This window comes from Theropithecus gelada, chromosome 4, assembly GCF_003255815.1.
Source record: "Theropithecus gelada isolate Dixy chromosome 4, Tgel_1.0, whole genome shotgun sequence".
Classification (NCBI taxonomy): Eukaryota; Metazoa; Chordata; class Mammalia; order Primates; family Cercopithecidae; genus Theropithecus; species Theropithecus gelada.
The window spans coordinates 37,279,982-37,297,592 of NC_037671.1; the positions used below are offsets into that span (position 1 = coordinate 37,279,982).

The following is a 17,611-nucleotide window of genomic DNA, read 5'->3' on the forward strand; positions in this document are numbered from 1 at the left end:
AATCAACCAGAGAAATGTTGGGTTAAAAAAGAGAGAAACTGAAGGGACAGCTCTAAGTTTGCTTAGGAAACTCATGCCATAGCTTAATAGGAAATAGGCCTTCCAAATGGGTATCCTAAAAGGTTTGTTTGGCACAGGGAGGACCTCAAAGACTTGCTTTCTGCCCAGCATTTCCCCTTCCTCCAGACTTTTAGGTTACATGGAATTTGCCCCTTAGGGCCCAGTCATATTATAGGAGGCTGTGGCTGGCAGGCTGGCTGTATCCTTTGGCCAGCGAAGGGTGTCGGCACTTTCCTGGCAGCTGCTCTCCTTGAGTTGTGTTTGAGCTCAGTGCAGCTTCCTCTGCATCCTCTGTTTATTTGTGTGCATTTATCTTTGCATGTGTCCTGCTACTACTTTTTCTGTCCTTATTTCATGTAAAAATTTTTCTTTGCCATTGTCCTCACCTTTTGGGGGCTTGCTCCCAGCAGCTGTGGATCTTTCTGGTATACTTGGTATAGTTGGAAAAAATGATGCAGTCAAATGCCAGATCAAAAGCAGATGGAATTGCATATGCATGTTTGGGTAACTCCTAATCCATTACTTTTAGTGTTATGAATAGAATTAAAGCAATTGCAGAAACATTTAATTTCGACCTTTTGACCACTGAAAGGTGCACAATATTGACTTGACTGACAAAGCCCCTCTTAAGCTTTCTTTCCCAAAAGTAGCAGAAGCCTCCTGGATAAATTTAGGAATCTCAAAATGTTGTGGGAGAATTATTTTCATCAGTGCTTCTCAAAAAGGAGAGGTCATGGGACTTACTTTATTTCTGCTCTAATTAGACATTGTCAGTAGTAAAAGAGCATAATTGGAATGACTAACATTTTGCCTCTGATGGTTGATAAAGCACACAATTCTCCCATTTTATCCCAAATTCTGTCTTTAGTTTGAAACAAAATTGGCATTAGAGGACCGTGGGTTGTGAGCTTGAATTGATAGCAATATTACATCTGAATATTTTGCACCTCTCACACAAAACATGCCAGCGTTTGCCTCTTTCTTACGTAAGAAACATCTTCCTGTGCTGGCTGCCATTTTAATGAAGTAGATACTGCATGCGTTGCTTGGTGCAGGCTCCTGGAGTAGGCACAGTGCAGCGTCAGGGTCCCCTATTTCTCTGTGACTAAGCCCGAGTGCCCCCTTTCCCTGGAAATGGCTTTTGGCTGATACCTTGGGCGATTTTTAGTCTGCTCTGTTACTTTCACTGTTGGCTGATTGATTTGCATGCAAGAAGCTACACAGATGAAAAACTTTTATTAAAAAGCTTATGTGTAAGGCAGTGGATGGTTGACAAATCCAGAATCAGAACCATAGGGTTGAATACATACAAATTGTAAAACCATTTGAAGTTTAAACTGAAATAATAGCAGTGATATTATTGGTATTCATCTTGCCAGGGCTTCTACCAAATGCCTGCCACATTTTCTTGTTCACTCTCCTTACAACCTGGAGACCCTTCCTTCATGGCACACAGGGGATTGCCAGTGTTTAAGAGATGACTTCTCCCTTCTCACAGTCACTGGGGGAAGGTGTCGCTGATTAGACCAGTCAGTCTTGTTTGTGGGGGAATATGCCTGGATTCCGACTTTTATTAGCCCCCAAGTATTGCTGCTATTTTTCTCATTTAAATTTCAGTGGTTTTACGTGTGGTTGTCCTGGTCAGGTGCCCGTCTGCCAGTCACCTTTCTGATGTGATCTGCTTGTTAACCCTTTAGAACAATGACAACGAGACGGCCCTGCATTGTGCAGCACAGTATGGCCACACAGAGGTGGTGAAGGTGCTCTTAGAGGAGCTGACGGACCCCACCATGCGCAACAACAAATTTGAGACCCCTTTGGACCTGGCAGCACTGTACGGGCGACTGGAGGTGGTGAAAATGCTCCTTAATGCACACCCCAACCTCTTGAGCTGCAACACTAAGAAGCACACCCCTCTGCACTTGGCAGCAAGGAATGGCCACAAAGCCGTGGTCCAGGTCCTCCTCGATGCTGGCATGGACAGCAACTACCAGGTAGCGGGGCGGGTGGGGGCTCCCCCAATCTCAAGAGACTCAGTCATTTTGCAGAAGGCACAAGGACCATGCTGCTGGGCCTGGGCTGTGCTCTTTATTTAGCACGTTTCACATCATGTTTCAAATGCTTCCTTTTGCTGACTCATTTTAATGTGACACTTCAAAAACAAATGAACTCCTCAAGCAAGTCTATTATTTTTTTGTTTCTTTTCAGGGGGTAATCCGTAGTCATTAAACCCTGAAAAGATGTGCTTATGGACTGGCTCTCAAAACCAGAAAAGTTTCATTATCTTCCTATCCATGCGTTCCCACTGCCACCATTTAGCGCCTCCAAAGTCTCATCGCTTGATGTTGCCAGCAAGAAATGCCACATTTCCTTTCTTTGTTAGCCTCTCCCATTCAGATGAATGATTCCTTAGGTTTTGTGTTGACCAAACCACATTTGAAGTAAGGGTGTTTCTCTTGTACTTTTCTTCTCATTACTCCTTCCACCCAGGAAGGTAGAGTTCTGAGGCATTTCACCAGTAGATGGCTCTAAGAGTAACTGTTCAGTTATTCACATGTGGCCTGCTGGTGGCACAGACATGGCCTTGGTGTATGGACCACAATCATGGTTTTGGAATCCACACAAGAAAAGCTGGAAAGATAATGACAGGGGGCTTTGTGTGGTTTGTTTTATTTTGTGTCCTTTCTTGTCTGTGTCCCCTTTGTCATGTGAAGCCGCACCAAACTGTTCTGATGACATCCTGCTCTGCGCTCTTGTTTGCTTTCCAGACGGAGATGGGCAGTGCTTTGCATGAGGCTGCTTTGTTTGGCAAGACCGATGTGGTGCAAATCCTGCTGGCCGCAGGTGAGAGGTCGGCAGCGCTCTTGTCTACACAGCATGCCAGGGTTGGGATTGTTTCTCCCTCATCCCCTAGGGGGAGTTTTGCTGGCCGTGTTTGAACTCAATGTACGTGTATCTCCACTGGTTGAGTACAAGTGTGTAAACTATTCTTGAATAGCTGGATTAAATGGCTTTGGATGAAAAATGTTGGCCATACTGATGACAGCCTTAAATGTCCTAAAATTTGACCTCTTGGAGGCTGGCTTGAAAATGCTCATTCCCCTGGTCCACCTGGTGTGCCTTTCTAGGAACTGATGTCAACATAAAAGATAACCGTGGACTGACTGCCCTAGACACTGTTCGGGAACTGCCTTCTCAAAAGAGCCAGCAGATAGCAGCATTAATTGAAGGTATCCTCCTTTCTCCCTGTCTGGGTGACCAGGGGACACACGAATTGAACCAAGGCATTTGTATTTGGTGCAGCATTTTTTTGTTTATTTTTTTTTAATCTTGCCATGTAGATCACATGACTGGAAAAAGAAGTGCAAGAGAAGTAGATAAGACCCCCCCACCCCAGCCACCTCTCATCTCCAGTATGGACTCCATATCACAGAAGTCTCAGGGTAAGGCAACTCTCCCCTATCAGTAAAGGGTTGCTCAGCTTGGAAAGAGTTGAACATTCGTGGGCAGAATGGAAAAATCTTAATTTAAATAATAATTTTGGGGGGTTGTGATTACTTAGTAAGTTTATATTAAGTTCATTTTTTGCCAACTACTATATGAAGTTTTATTGGACATAGTTTATGCTTTTGCCTGTGGGCCTCTTCTTTCCTACTTTATTTTAGCCTCTACTTTTCCAGTTGGCTCTATGAGATCTATTCAGGGATGTGTAGTAGGGAGGATCATCTCAAGATGAACTCAAATATCAGTGAAACCTTCTTTTTCTAACACATAATCATAATGTAGTGCCTTGTGCATAGTTGACTAGTAATAATTTCTTTTTTTTTCTTTTTTTCTGAGACAGAGTCTCACTCTGTCGCCTAGGCTGGAGTGCAGTGGCGCGATCTCAGCTCACTGCAACCTCTGCCTCCTGGGTTCAAGTGATTCTCCTGCCTCAGCCTCCTGAGTAGCTGGGATTATAGGCACCTACCACTATACCCAGCTAATTTTTTTGCATTTTGAGTAGAGACAGGGTTTCACCATGTTGGCCAGGCTGGTCTTGAACTCCTGACCTTGTGATTTGTCTGCCTCAACTTCCCAAAGTGCTGGGATTATAGGCATGAGCCACTGTGCCTGGCCAATATTTAATGAGTATCATCTGATTGGTAGGTGAGTACATGGCAGATTTTGATAATATAACATATGAGCAACAAATGTGGTCTGGATGGGAGCTTAGGGAGTCCAGCCTAACTATCAGTAGTCAGGATCCACCTTTTCAGATGCATTTAGCAAACTTTTGGGTCCTTGATATGATGAATACAAAGATAGAATAAAGACTGACACCTTTCCCCAAATATGGATCACAATAAAGAAGGCTAGAAAAACAGAACAAAGCTAGAAGTGAAAAAAGGGAAAGGGATTTCCCAGAGGGGTGTAGGGAGATAAGGGCTAAAGGGTGCCCAGCTCTCTGTACTATGGAGTCCTTGTCTTCCTCCCACATGCACTTGTTTTCTTGACTTCATAATCTGCTAGTAAGGGGATTAGTAGTTCACTAACCTCTTCAAGGATTTTACATTTATAGTTTTGATTATTTACAGGCAACCCAGAGTTGCCTGGGCTCTAACAGTTGGTCACTTTGCAGAGTCACACGTTTGGATTGCAGGTGCTCCGAGGCTGATAGTTATCTAACAGGCCAGGCTAACAGCTCAGAAAGCCTTTGCCGTCTTCTATTTTGTTTGAGCATGTGGAGGCTTTTATTAAAGAATGTAAAGGGTAACTTAAGTTTTTCAGTTACACCTTGCTATATTTTATGGGTTAAGTTAATGTCATTATGGTATTGAGGTATTTTGGGACTTTATAAAGGTCTTGGGAGTATCCCTTATAGATGTCAATGATTTTTCATACTGAATTAGGGAAAAATCTGTTTAGATCTCAGGGTATAAAGAACAGCTGAAACGATATGTATTCTTGTCCATGGAACAAACTAATCATTTTCTTGCTCTGGGTTAGTGTTTGTGAGCGCGGGTGACTAAAGAGGCTTTGGGTTGCTGCACTGGTTGGAACCTGAGATTCAGGTCCCCTTTAGTGACTCTCTTGCCCTCCATCCTCCATCCTCCTCTCAGGTGACGTGGAGAAAGCAGTGACTGAACTGATTATCGATTTTGACGCAAATGCTGAAGAAGAGGGTCCCTACGAAGCTCTGTATAACGCTGTCTCCTGCCATTCGTTGGACAGCACGGCCAGCGGGCGATCGTCTGACCGAGACTCCACGAACAAGGAGGCTGAGGCAGCAGGAGTGAAACCTGCTGGAGTGAGGCCTGTATGTGACCCAGGGCCTGCACCTCCTGGGGGCTGTGTTGGCAGGCTGGCCCGTGAGGTGATGGGGCACAGGGAAAGGAAGTGTGATCCCTGGTGCCAGCTCATGTTTCCGAGGCCTGGAGCCCACTTGTTCTCTTCTTCTTCTTGGGGCTCTGCTGGGTCTCTCTTGCTGAGTGTACTAAAACTATACAGATCACACTGAGGTAGAGTTTTATTTTTTCCAATTTAATTTTCAGTATAACCAGCTTGCATCTTTACATGACTTCATTGGCCTTAGAGCAAATTAAAGCATTTTATTTCTGTTTAGCCTTAGTGTTGCTTCTGTCTTTGGAATATTTGCTGTATATTGTCTGTTTTCTCTCTGAAAAGCAGAAACATATGGTGAAAGAAGCTCACTGAAATGAGTTCCTATCTGTCCTGAGCATATGCTCACCATCCACTTACCCTGAAAGGATTCTCCGTTTGGATTTGGGCAGGTTCTAGATTCAGCAGGGTTGTAGCAGGGCTTAACATTGTATTTATTAGTATGTGACATTCCTATTTTATCTAATTATAATGCCTCCAGCCATTGAGATAATAGGATGAGAACAACTCTGAATTTTCCCTTCTCAAGGTCGACTTTCCCATCTTTCTGTTTCTTTCTCTAGTACAGATGCTCCTTACGATGGGATTATATCCTGATAAAACCATCGTAAGTTGAAAATCTCATAAGTCAAAAACGCAGGTAATACACCTACCAAACACCATAGCTTAGCCTAGCCTAGGTTAAATGTGCTCAGAATACTTACATGAGCCTACAATTGGGCAAAATCATTTAATACAAAGGCTGTTTTATAATAAAGTGTTGAATACCTTATATCATTTATTGAATACTGCACTGAAAGTGAAAAACAGAATGGTTCTGTGAGTCCTTGGAAGGACAGTTTCTACTGAATGCGTATTGCTTTCCCTCGATGATAAGGTTGGAACATTGTACCATCGCAGGTCAGACAGTCTGTACCTGCTTTTACTTCTAGTCTTGTGTGTTGTTCCTGAGATAGCTTACCCCTGGCTTCTCCCCTAGGGTTATGTTGGGAGTGTAGGCCTGAATCACTGGTCCCACTGACCTTCCTCCACTGCCAGGCACAACAATTTCAGGTTCTGAGCACTGCCCATTAGCTAAACTGACCACTGCTCTAATGAGATCCTAGTGCTAAGCCCATCTAGAGACATATTTTCAGGCCTATGTTATTTCTTCCTGTTGGAGGGGCTGGCCTTTCCCTTTTGGTCTGAATCTGGCTTGTGACCATTTTGATGATTCTTTGGCTGCAGGTAACTCTTGTTTCTTGCAGGTGTGCCCTGGGAATGGCCTTATGATTCTTAGAGTGTTCTTTTTCGTTAGACTCCTTGCTGTGCCCTGCTATGCCCTGAAACACCATTTTAGTATGGATCTTGGAAAGGCCCGCAGTCTAGTGGTAGTCCACCAGAGTGGGTGTTATCAAGGACTGTGACAAAACTCCTTGTGAGTGGTGAAAGCAAGTGCATGTGCCGAGCACCACCAGTATAGCGCTTCTATAGACAGCTAGTTTTTTCACTTATTTTGCTTTTAGGCACAACTGAAGAAAGAAAATCCAGGTTTGGAGGGAGGTGGTGTTTTAATTGGTACTTATAGGTGATGCCCATTAGGGGGCGCTGGAGTCTTTGGAAGAAGCCGCTCAGGGTTACTGAAGAAAGCTGAGAATGAGTTCTTGTGATTGATTTCCACAGGTCTCTTTGTTCCCTCCTGCTCTCCTGGTTGCCTCCTGCTCTCCCCCCTGTGGTCCTAAGCAGAAATGGGTGGATGCTTTGCCATTTTTACTTGTGTATGTTGTGGCTGTGCTATCTTCCAGGCCCTTGGTAATTAACTATGGCAAAGGGCGTGTTTACCTCTTGGTAAACACAATGAATGATGGTATGTGTAAATCACCACCGTACTTCTAGGCCCTGCTCCAAAGTTTTCACCTTAGAAAAAAAGAGACACAGGTATTTCTATTTCCTTCCCATGTCCCTGGTGATTGTTTCTTCCACAAAAGGCTTCCATATTGTTCTTTCTAGGCCTTTTTAGCATTAGGAAGGCTTCTAGGATGAGTTCTTTTTGTTGTTGTGTTTCCTTTTTGTTTTTTCCCCTCAGTTACGTGGTGTCCCAAGGTTAGTTAACTGGTGATGGATACAGGCCTGCTCCTTTTGCTGTTCCCTTCCTTATAAGGTGACAGTGGGACCAGGTTCCTGCACTTCTGGAGCAAAGAAGGGTAGGGAAAGTGGGACTTAGTGGGACGTCTGATATAAATAGCTTTGTTTGGCTTGAACATACAGACTTGTTTTGAAGTCGTTGCCATTGGGCATCCATCTGGTTCCAGGGTCTATGTGAATGACCGACTTATCAAGATAGAACACTGAGCAGTGAAGCCTGTTTTAAGAGAGAGATTATGGATGCCAAAATGCTAATACGGGTAGCTCCTAAAACATGAGAAACATCTTTCCATGCAGATTTTGCTTGGGCTCTCGCAGAACTCAGCATTCTCTGCTTTGACTTTCTGAAATACTCCTGTTTTAACAACACAGTGAACAAACCTACAAGCCAGGGAATGAGCCTGCAGGACAGCTCTGGTTTTGGGTCCCCCACTCCCTTTAGTAGGAACACTGATTCTCAAGCATGACCAGGGCTTTGGAATATAAACAGTGCTAAAGGCCCTGCAGGTACAATGGTAAATATCTCTTCAGCTTTCAGTTTTCCTTCATCAGGATCATCCTGTGTATTCCTGAAATTGTTCACCCATGATCTAACTTATCCTGTGTCACCTCTTCAGTGACTTTCTTATTCTAGAGCAGGGGTTGGCAAACTACAGTCCACAGGTGTCTGATTTTGTAAATAAAGTTTTATTGGAGCACAGCCACACTCGTTCATTTACATATCATCTGTGGCTACTTTTGCATTATAATGGCAGAGTTGACTGCAAAGCCTAAAATATTCACTATATGGCCCTTAAAGAAAAAGCTTCTTTTCCTTTTAAAAATGGGTTTAGATGGGCTGGGCACAGTGGCTCACGCCTGTAATCCCAGCACTTTGGGAGGCCAAGGCGAGCGGGCAGATCACAAGGTCAGGAGATCAAGACCATGCTGGGTAACACAGTGAAACCCTGTCTCTACTGAAAATACAAAAAATTAGCTGGGTGTGGTGGCGGGCGCCTGTAGTCCCAGCTACTGTGGAGGCTGAGGCAGGAGAATGGTGTGAACCCAGGAGGCGGAGCTTGCAGTGAGCCGAGATAGCGCCACTGCACTCCTGCCTGGGTGACAGAGTGAGACTCCATCTCAAAAGAAAAAAAATTTTTTAAATGGGTTTAGATGAAATAGAGTTTCATATAATACTTATTATTGAAGGAGGCAACCAAGGATAAGAGAACAGTTTGAGCTTTTTGCTAATAAATGGGAATAGACCAGTATCACAGCATTAACGTTTCAACAGGAATTAACGTTTTTGTCCTTGATTACTTTCCTCATTACTTCCTCAATAACTTTGATTCTTTAGAACAAATTTCACAGGTTGATTTCTTTTGATCCAGTGTTTCCTCTTTCTAGAGTAGACTGAAAAGTGAGCCACTGATTTTCCTAAGGTAAAGTTTTATGTATCAGTATTCTGAAGGACATTTTCTAACAAGGCAGTTATGTGTTTTCAGTACTGGCGTTTCTCACTGTGGTCTAGGATATGAAAGAGGTGTTTATGATCTCTGCCACAGACTTCGAAAGCTGTAAAGCATGCTAATTGAATTGTGTATGTGTGCACAGAGTTCTCCATCTGTTCAGAGACTAAATCTTGACTTTAGTCTCTCAAGGGAGTTCCGTACATTATTCTTTTTCATTTCCAAGGGCTAAGATGAGGGGAAACCAAAAAATTAGATACTTGATAAAAGAGATAGCAAAATATTTGTTTTTTTCTCTTCTGCAGAGGGAACGTCCACCGCCTCCAGCAAAGCCACCGCCGGATGAAGAGGAAGAAGACCGCATAGATAAGAAGTATTTTCCCTTGACAGCTTCTGAGGTAGAGGGTTGTGGGTTTATTCCCATTGCTGAAATTTGAGTTTGTTGAAAAGTGCATCGATGGGTACTTTAAAAGACTTTGCTTTCTCATCTTCTCATCAACTCTTTGGATTATAAATTTGTATTATGTGTACTAGTAATCTGGAATCAGACCTTTCAAACTCACGAAGAATTTTAATCTAGCGCTCGCATGCCACACCATATGGAAAGTAAAATGTACATTTTCTCCTGGCTCCAATAAGCTGAACAGTCTCACTTTTTGCTTTTAAGCCTCTTGTCTTTTGATACAAGATGTAGTGCTTCCCTTTAATCACTGTTCCCTAGACTGTGCCTCATTAGCAAGCTTTAGTGCTTCTGCCCCAAACATCTTATTCCTGTTTTTGTATTTTTTCCTGTTCATTTCACATGAAGACTCCACACCAGGACAAACATGAATTGATCCATGAAGACTCAATTAGAAAAGACATAGGAATTATGTGGGATGGCCAGGGCTGGAAGATCAAAGAAGTTTATTTGAAAAGAATAGTCTACCCTTTTGAAAAGGAAATGTTATCATGAGGCAAATAACTCATTCACTTAGGAAGTGTGAAAAAATTGAGTTGTCCTTAATCTTTCGTCTTAAAAACTCTCTGCTATCACTTCCTCCCATTAGGAGAATATATCTATGGAATATTTATTGAAAATATTATATAATTTTAATAGTCATTTTGTAGCTCATTCAATGCCCTATTCTCTAATTTAAAAATCAGCTAATATAAAATAATTAATTACTCTCATCACTTTATCCCTAGAAGTTAGAGTTAATGATTTTTTTACGGTATTGCCACAGACCATGGCAGATTCTTTTATTCAGTATAAACACATGGAACCAGAGAGATGGCTTTAGTTTAACAAAATGTATAAATACAAGGAAGCCCTTTTATGTAAAAGTCAGTGTTGGAGATAGGGGAAGATTTCTATGCTAGGTACAAATTCTGTCCTTAATTCTTTTCTTTAATTACAAAATGCTTATTATAATGTCTCATCTAAGGGTTTCTAGATTTGCAGCCTGTTATTACCACCCCTGGATAATAACACATTTCTAGTAGATCCAAGTGCATGCACTAAATCCTTCCATACTTTTATATAAATAGAAGTTTGTCTCATTACCCCCCTTCCTTTTTTTTTTTTTTTTAAACAAGGAGAAGCCTAATAATATGGAGCATATTCAGTTGGGGCTGGGTCTCTGTAAATGCCTTCTGTCCCTCTTTAACAAGGACTTGAGTTAAAATTCATAATACTTGGGCAAGGCTCTTAAAGAAACACTGGATTATATCCAGAATTTTCTATTCTCCCAAGGTTTTCTAAAGCATACAATGTGGCAGTAACACAGTGTCAAGAAGTGGTGGCTGGAAGAGAGAAGGGGGAATCTTCATATTACTCTCCTAGGCGGGAAAGTTTGAGAGAGAGATATATATATACACACACACACACACACACACACACACATACACACACACACACACACACACACACATATATATATGTATTTTTTTTTTTTTTAGACGGAGTCTCACTCTGTCACCCAGGCTGGAGTGCAGTGGCGTGATCTCAGCTGACTGCAAGCTCTGTCTCCCAGGTTCACTCCATTCTCCTGCCTCAGCCTCCCGAGTCGCTGCGACTGCAGGCACCTGCCACCACGCCCGGCTAATTTTTTGTGTTTTTAGTAGAGACGGGGTTTTACCGTGTTAGCCAGGATGGTCTCGATCTCCAGACCTTGTGATCCACCTGCTTCGGCCTCCCAAATTGCTGGGATTACAGGCGTGAGCCACTGCGCCCGGCTGAGATACATTCTCTAAAACTTGCTTCTGAATAGCCTGGAATTCTGGATCAGTTGGACCAGCATAGTCAGTATTTGGAAGATGGTGAAACACTGAATTTGCTAATTTACTGGTGATTATAGGTACCTGAATATAGAGGGGATATGGCCTGCATATGATCCAGGCAGATTTTGTTCATATACTGTAGTTTGAATGTAGTGTGAATGGTCTTCTTCAAAGTGTACAATTATGTATATTTTTTGGACTCTGTTGTCTTTCACCATTTTTCCTTATACTGTTAAAGCTTAAATACCCTAGACCATATCATATCTCAGGAGACACTGACTTCATCAAACTTAGGCTTTTGTCTTTGGCAAGCAATCTGCCCCAATATTTGTATTCCTATTCCTAAGCCTGGTCATTGTCAGATGACTCATAGAAGCCTTTAGGGGAAGCCAGAGTATACCTAGCCGTTGGAGTGCTTATCAGGTTAATGACCTGATCATGAAACTGGCTTATAAACATTAGACACATATACTCACGCACATACACATGCTGTATAGATGTTTTTGCCCATAGAAGGGGCTGCCAGCTGCATCAGGACTGGCTGTTGTCTTCTCTGTGCTCAGATGTGCTAAGTATTCATGGAAGCTGCAGCTGCTGGAGTAGCTCTTCCCAGAAGGCTCCCACACCCCAACTGGACATTCCATTGGTCACAGTTAGGTGGTGACTGCTCTTAGCTTTGCTCTGCAGCAGAAATGTTGCTTTCCACATAGCAGAAAAAAATATATATATTATATATGTATATATATGTGTATATATGTATATATATGTGTATACGTGTGTGTGTGTGTGTGTGTGTGTGTATTTGGCTTTGATTTATTGCCAGTCCTGGAGGAAAGGAAAAAAAAAAGATTAAGGAGTAATTTAGTAAAGAGCAGAATCCTTTCTGTTGAAAATCAGTTATTGCCATATTGACTATGACATAGGGCTTCTGGAGTGGGAGCTAGGAAGGCTCAAAGAAAAGCAGTTTATTGCTTTATTGTGAGGATTTTTAATCCCATAGCTGGTAGAAGCCAGCACCAAGAAGAAAAGATTACTCTGCTTGTCGTCTGGGTATGAGCAATTGGATGAAGAAAAACATAAAAGTTGAGGGAAAATGAGGCCAAACTGGTCCAGAATCAAGAGAGTTGACTTTTATGGCCATAGCTCTGTTGTGAGCTTTCTGTATAACCTTGGACAAGTCCCTGGACCTCTCTGGGAACCAGGTTTGTCATCTGCAAATGAAAGAGCAGAACCAGGTGCTCTCTGGATGTTACTGTGATGGTTAGGATCCCTTCCAGCTCTGGCATTTGATGGTTCTCTGCCTCTATTTGTCCTGCACAAGAACTAGGCACAGAGAGAAAGCAGGTCCAGTGGGCCTGATTTTCCACATGGAAGTCATCAGCCCTCTCCTGCATGAGAAGAAAGGATATTATAGGCTGGGCATCCAGGCTGTCAGTTACCTCCCTCTGAAGGAAGCATGCCTGAGGCTATATGAGAGCTCTTCCCGTGTGTGGAACACTCCATCAGATTTCCAGGGCTCTGTGTAAGTGATAGCTGTAGGTGTGTAAACCTGCAGAACACAAATCCTGTCTGTACTGCCTGTGGTATTAAGTTGACACAATGTGAACTGCTTAATGGCCCCTCTTTGTTCCTTTAATTGTGTTCCTATGAAGAGGCAAAGGAATAAGTAATATGAGTAAATGGCTCATTGTAATGAAATAGCTTTTAGCTTCCAGATAGCTTGCTATAAGTGGAGGTTCCTGCAGTGCTTAGCAGAATTTTGGAAGGAGACAGTCCTTTTGCCTTTAGAGTGGCAGCCTTGTTAACAAACGGGAGCTGCAGTTTCTCATTTAGTCTGAGGCTACTAGAGTCCTTGTTGTCTCATTAGGCCCATAACACAGTGAGCTATGCCTTGAGAAGCAAAAACCTGATGAACCACAAACCTGATGTCTTTCCAGTGGGCTGAGGGACATGTCAGTATGGGAGGAAGTTTCTGTGTTTGCCAAGGAATCACCTTTGTAGGGCAGCATTATTTGTTAGATGGAATTGGGAATTCCCCCCGCCCCACCCCCTTGTTTGTAATACTTTACTTGTCCGATCCAAACTGATCAAGAAGAGATCTTGAGCCTTGGTTTGCTGTTCTAGTAAGTAGGATTTGTCTTAACACTAGCTTATTCTTATTTTTCTTCTTATTTTGCCTGTGAAACAGATTGGATTCTTAGGACAGCTGGGCCAGAATTATCCTCTAAAGTAAGGATATCCATTCTTTCTCCTAGAGTGGCTGTAGCACTAATTGTGGTGTCTACAGCTTGATTCAAGGGAAAGCATGGTTACTGTGGTACCAAGGCTAGCTGTGGCCATCAGGCCCTCAGCTGGTCAAAGCCTTACAGTTGCCAGGTATAGGAGCCAGCTCTGGTTCCGTTATTTCATCAGAGATACTTGACTGCCTGGATTAGGGATTTCTCAGTAGACAGCTGCTTTTTCCACCTCACTGAAATTCAAACTTTCTGGCCACTTGACTCTTCAGAGCAGAGATTGGTGGACGCAATTTAAAATTGTATTATCATAAAGGTTATAGGAATCCAGTTTTGGGGATATCCTTCCCTATAACCCTCAGGACCTCTGAAGAAAGGCTCACAAAAATAGAGATGGACTTAGCGACAGGTTTGTTTCTAGTAAACATTTAAGTGTTGAGGGTCAGTTGGAAGTCATTTTGGTTTCCTCTTGAGGAGGTGGGAAGGATTCCAGTCTTTGGATAGTGTTTGTGCATATTAGAAAAGAAACAGAGAGGAGGAGGTCTTCCTTCACAGTGGAGCATGGCTAAGAGCTGCTTGGCAAGTATTAGCCTCAGAAAAGAGATCATGCAGAACACCGTAAGCATGGGAGATGCAAGAAAGGAAGGATCTTGGATTTTGCTTGCACTTTTTGAAGACTAAAATCAAAGAAAGGGGAGTTTTTTGGTTTTTTTGGTTTTGTTTTTGTTTTCGTTTTTCCTTAGAGACAGGATCTTGTTCTGTCATCCAGGCTGGAGTTCTGTGGCACAATCCTGGTTCACTGCAGCCTCAAACTTCCAGGCTCAGGTGATCCTCAGAAAAGGGTATATTCTAGTCAAAGGCCGTTCAGATTAGAGGTACAGGTATATATCCAGAAGTGCAGTTGTGATTCTATGTGACACTTGAATTATTCACCTTCTCTTTTCCACCTTTCTTCTTCTTAGATGTAAAAAGAGCCAATAATCAAATTTGTTCCACACTCCTGTCTTGATATTAGCCACATGCACAAAATATACTGGATGTTTCTCTCCCTTAGGTTCTGTCCATGAGACCTAGAATTCATGGAAGTGCAGCCCAGGAAGAAGACGAACATCCTTATGAACTCTTGTTAACAGCAGAGACAAAGAAAGTGGTGTCGGTGGATGGAAAAACAAAAGGTACGTTCCCCACAACTCCTGGCAGAACCAACTCCAAAGGGATTTTTAAAGTTTGTGATCCTGAGTGGAAGGGGAAGATGTTGTAACTATGATACTCTTTGGGTTGTGGCGGTTGGGTTTCATGATGGTCTGGAATGGTGGGTACATTATGGCTTTTCATTTTCAATACGTGACCTATATGCTCTAGGTTGGAGTTGGCTGCCACGTTCAGCATGCGAAGCAAGGAGAAGGTTAAGTCAGATTAGGTGCAAACTGTGGGAGGAGAGACCAGCCCCATGGCAGAGATTGATTTGGGGTCTTAAATCATAAACCCTCAAGTTAATGCTGTGGAAAAACAAGCTCAACAAGTCAGTCCCCTTGGGTTCAGGCTGACGGCACAGACTCTGCTTTTGAGTCCTGACCTCAGAGTGAGGCACTCCTGGGGAGGGGCCCGTGATTGGCTGCCACCCTGTAACTAGAGTGCTCTGTCGCCTTGGCCTACTTTCATTGCCTCTGCAAAATTCAGTTTCCTCTGTAAGGGAGTGAGCGCTGCAGTACTGAGATCCAGCCCGTCGATATAAGTGCAGTCACAACAGAGGTGAGTGTGCACTGCTGGGGAATTTGTGTCAACCCCTGTTCTAAAGAAGAATAAGGGGCAATGCAGTTCCCACTGCAGTTTGAAGGAACTCTTATGACCTTTCCCAGCTCTCTACAGCTTGCAGGTATTAGGGCCTTCATGGGGTATGCGTACCTTCTTTCAACCCTAAGACATTCCATGGTTCAGGTAAGAACAGAGGATGAGATGGTTTCCTTTGAAATGCCCTTTGCTTAGATCTGTCAGTGCTTAGAGGGTGGCAAAGAGAACGTGTGCATGTGCGTATGACATTGTAGACTTTATTTTTAATGGTCCTATTTAAAAGGTTTTCTCTTGCATGCAGACATTGTAGTCATTTTCATAGTGATTTTTTTTGTTTTGTATTTTATGGTTTCCATTTGGAGCTTTTAAAAAAAGTTGTAATTTAGATACAGTAAAATTTATCCTTTTTTGTGTATAGTTCTGTGAATTTTGACAGATGGAGTTGTATAACTGCCATCACAATAAAAATATAGAACAATTTCATCCCCCAAATTTTCCCATGTTCTTTTGTAGTCAACCCCACTCCTTTCCCTTATTTCTGACAACCACTGCTCTGATGTCTGTCCCAATAGTTTTGCCTTTTCCAGAATGTCATATAAATGGAATCATACAATCTGTAGCCTTTTGAGCCTGGCCCCTTTCACTTAGCTAATACATTTGAAATTCATCCATGTCGTCGCATATATCAATAATTTGTTCCTTTTCATTGCTATTATCCCATTGTATGGATATACCTCAGTTTATCCCTTCCCTAGCTGAGGGATATTTGGGTCATTTACAGTTTTTGACAATTATAAATAAAATCATAATAAACATTCACTTACAGGTTTTTGTGTGAACAGAAGTTTTCATTTCACTTAGATATATACCTATGAATGGGATTGCTGGGTATCCCAGCAATAGATGTTTAACTTCACGTGAAATATGTAATATGTTTAACTCTATAAGAAACTGCCAAACTATTTTCCAGAGTGATTATACCAGTTTGCGTTCCCATCAGAAGTGTATGAGAGTGATGTACATCTACTTGCTATATATATCATCCCTAGCACTTAATATTGTCAGGTTTTTAAAATTTTAGCCATTCTAATAGATATGCAGTGTTAGTTCATTATGGATTTAATTTGCATTTTCCTAATATCTAATGATGTTGAGCATCAATTAATGTGATTAGTCACCATCCTTAATATCTAATTAAATGTCTATCAAATTTTTGCTCATTTAAAAACATTAGATTGTTTTATTATTGAGTTGTGAATTCTTTATATATTTTACATACAAATTCTTCATTAGATACATGATTTTCTCCCCATCTGTGACTTGTCTTTTTGTTCCCTTAACAGTGTCTTTTGAAGAGAAGTGACTCTAAATTTTGATAAAGTTCAATTTATCCTTTTTTAAAATATGGATAAGGTCACCAATCATTTTTTTTTTTTTTTTTGAGATGGAATCTCTCTCTGTCACCAGGCTGGAGTGTAGTGGCCCAATCACAGCTCACTGCAACCTCCACTTCCTGGGTTCAAGCAGTTCTCCTACCTTAGCCTCCCAAGTAGCTGAGACTACAGGCACGCGCCACCACGCCCAGCTAATTTTTGTATTTTTAGTAGAGACGAGATTTCACCATGTTGGCCAGGATGGTCTCGATCTCTTGACCTCATGATCTGCCCACCTTAGCCTCCCAAAGTGCTGGGATTACAGGCATGAGCCACCGTGCTCAGCCACCAATCTTTTCTATGTTTTTTTGCTAGAAATTTTATAGCTTTAGGTTTTACATTTAAGTCTATGATCAATTATGAGTTAATTTTTATATATGGTGTGAGGTATGGATCAAGTTTCATTGTTTTACAAATGGCTATCCAATTGTTTCTGCATGATTTGTTGAAAAAGACCTTCCTTTCTCTATTGAATTGTCTTTGCAACTTTGTTACTTTTTTCAGAATTGTTTTAGACATTCTAGTTCCATTGTCGTTCCCATTTAGAATCAGCTTATTGATTTCTTCCCCACCCCGCCACCTAGTTCTTAGTCAGTGTGCACAACTTGTTGATTTCTACAAAAAGTCCAGCTGGGATTTTGATTGGGTTTATATTGAATCTATATTGATAGTGAAAAATTGATAACTATATTGGGCCTTCCAATCCTATTGGTAGTTTTTTTTTTTTTTTTTTGGAGACAGAGTCTTGCTCTGTCACCCAGGCTGGAGTGCAGTGGCATGACCTTGGCTCACTGCAACCTCCACCTCCTAGGTTCAAATGATTCTCCTGCCTCAGCCTCTCGTGTAGAGGGGATTACAGGCATCCGCCACCATGTCT

The 17,611-nt window shown here is 42.1% G+C and overlaps 1 protein-coding gene across 3 annotated transcripts in view; it reads left to right on the top strand.

Annotated features, from left to right (window-relative positions):
• Positions 1 to 17,611, top strand: part of ANKS1A (ankyrin repeat and sterile alpha motif domain containing 1A) — a 195,898-nt gene that overhangs the window by 88,341 nt on the left and 89,946 nt on the right. For all 3 annotated transcript variants that reach the window (XM_025381318.1, XM_025381319.1, XM_025381320.1), the window contains exons 4-10: positions 1,758 to 2,054; positions 2,829 to 2,904; positions 3,189 to 3,290; positions 3,402 to 3,503; positions 5,163 to 5,359; positions 9,320 to 9,412; positions 14,565 to 14,685. In XM_025381318.1, coding sequence (XP_025237103.1) covers positions 1,758 to 2,054; positions 2,829 to 2,904; positions 3,189 to 3,290; positions 3,402 to 3,503; positions 5,163 to 5,359; positions 9,320 to 9,412; positions 14,565 to 14,685 — 988 coding nt within the window. The remainder of the gene's footprint in view (positions 1 to 1,757; positions 2,055 to 2,828; positions 2,905 to 3,188; positions 3,291 to 3,401; positions 3,504 to 5,162; positions 5,360 to 9,319; positions 9,413 to 14,564; positions 14,686 to 17,611) is intronic.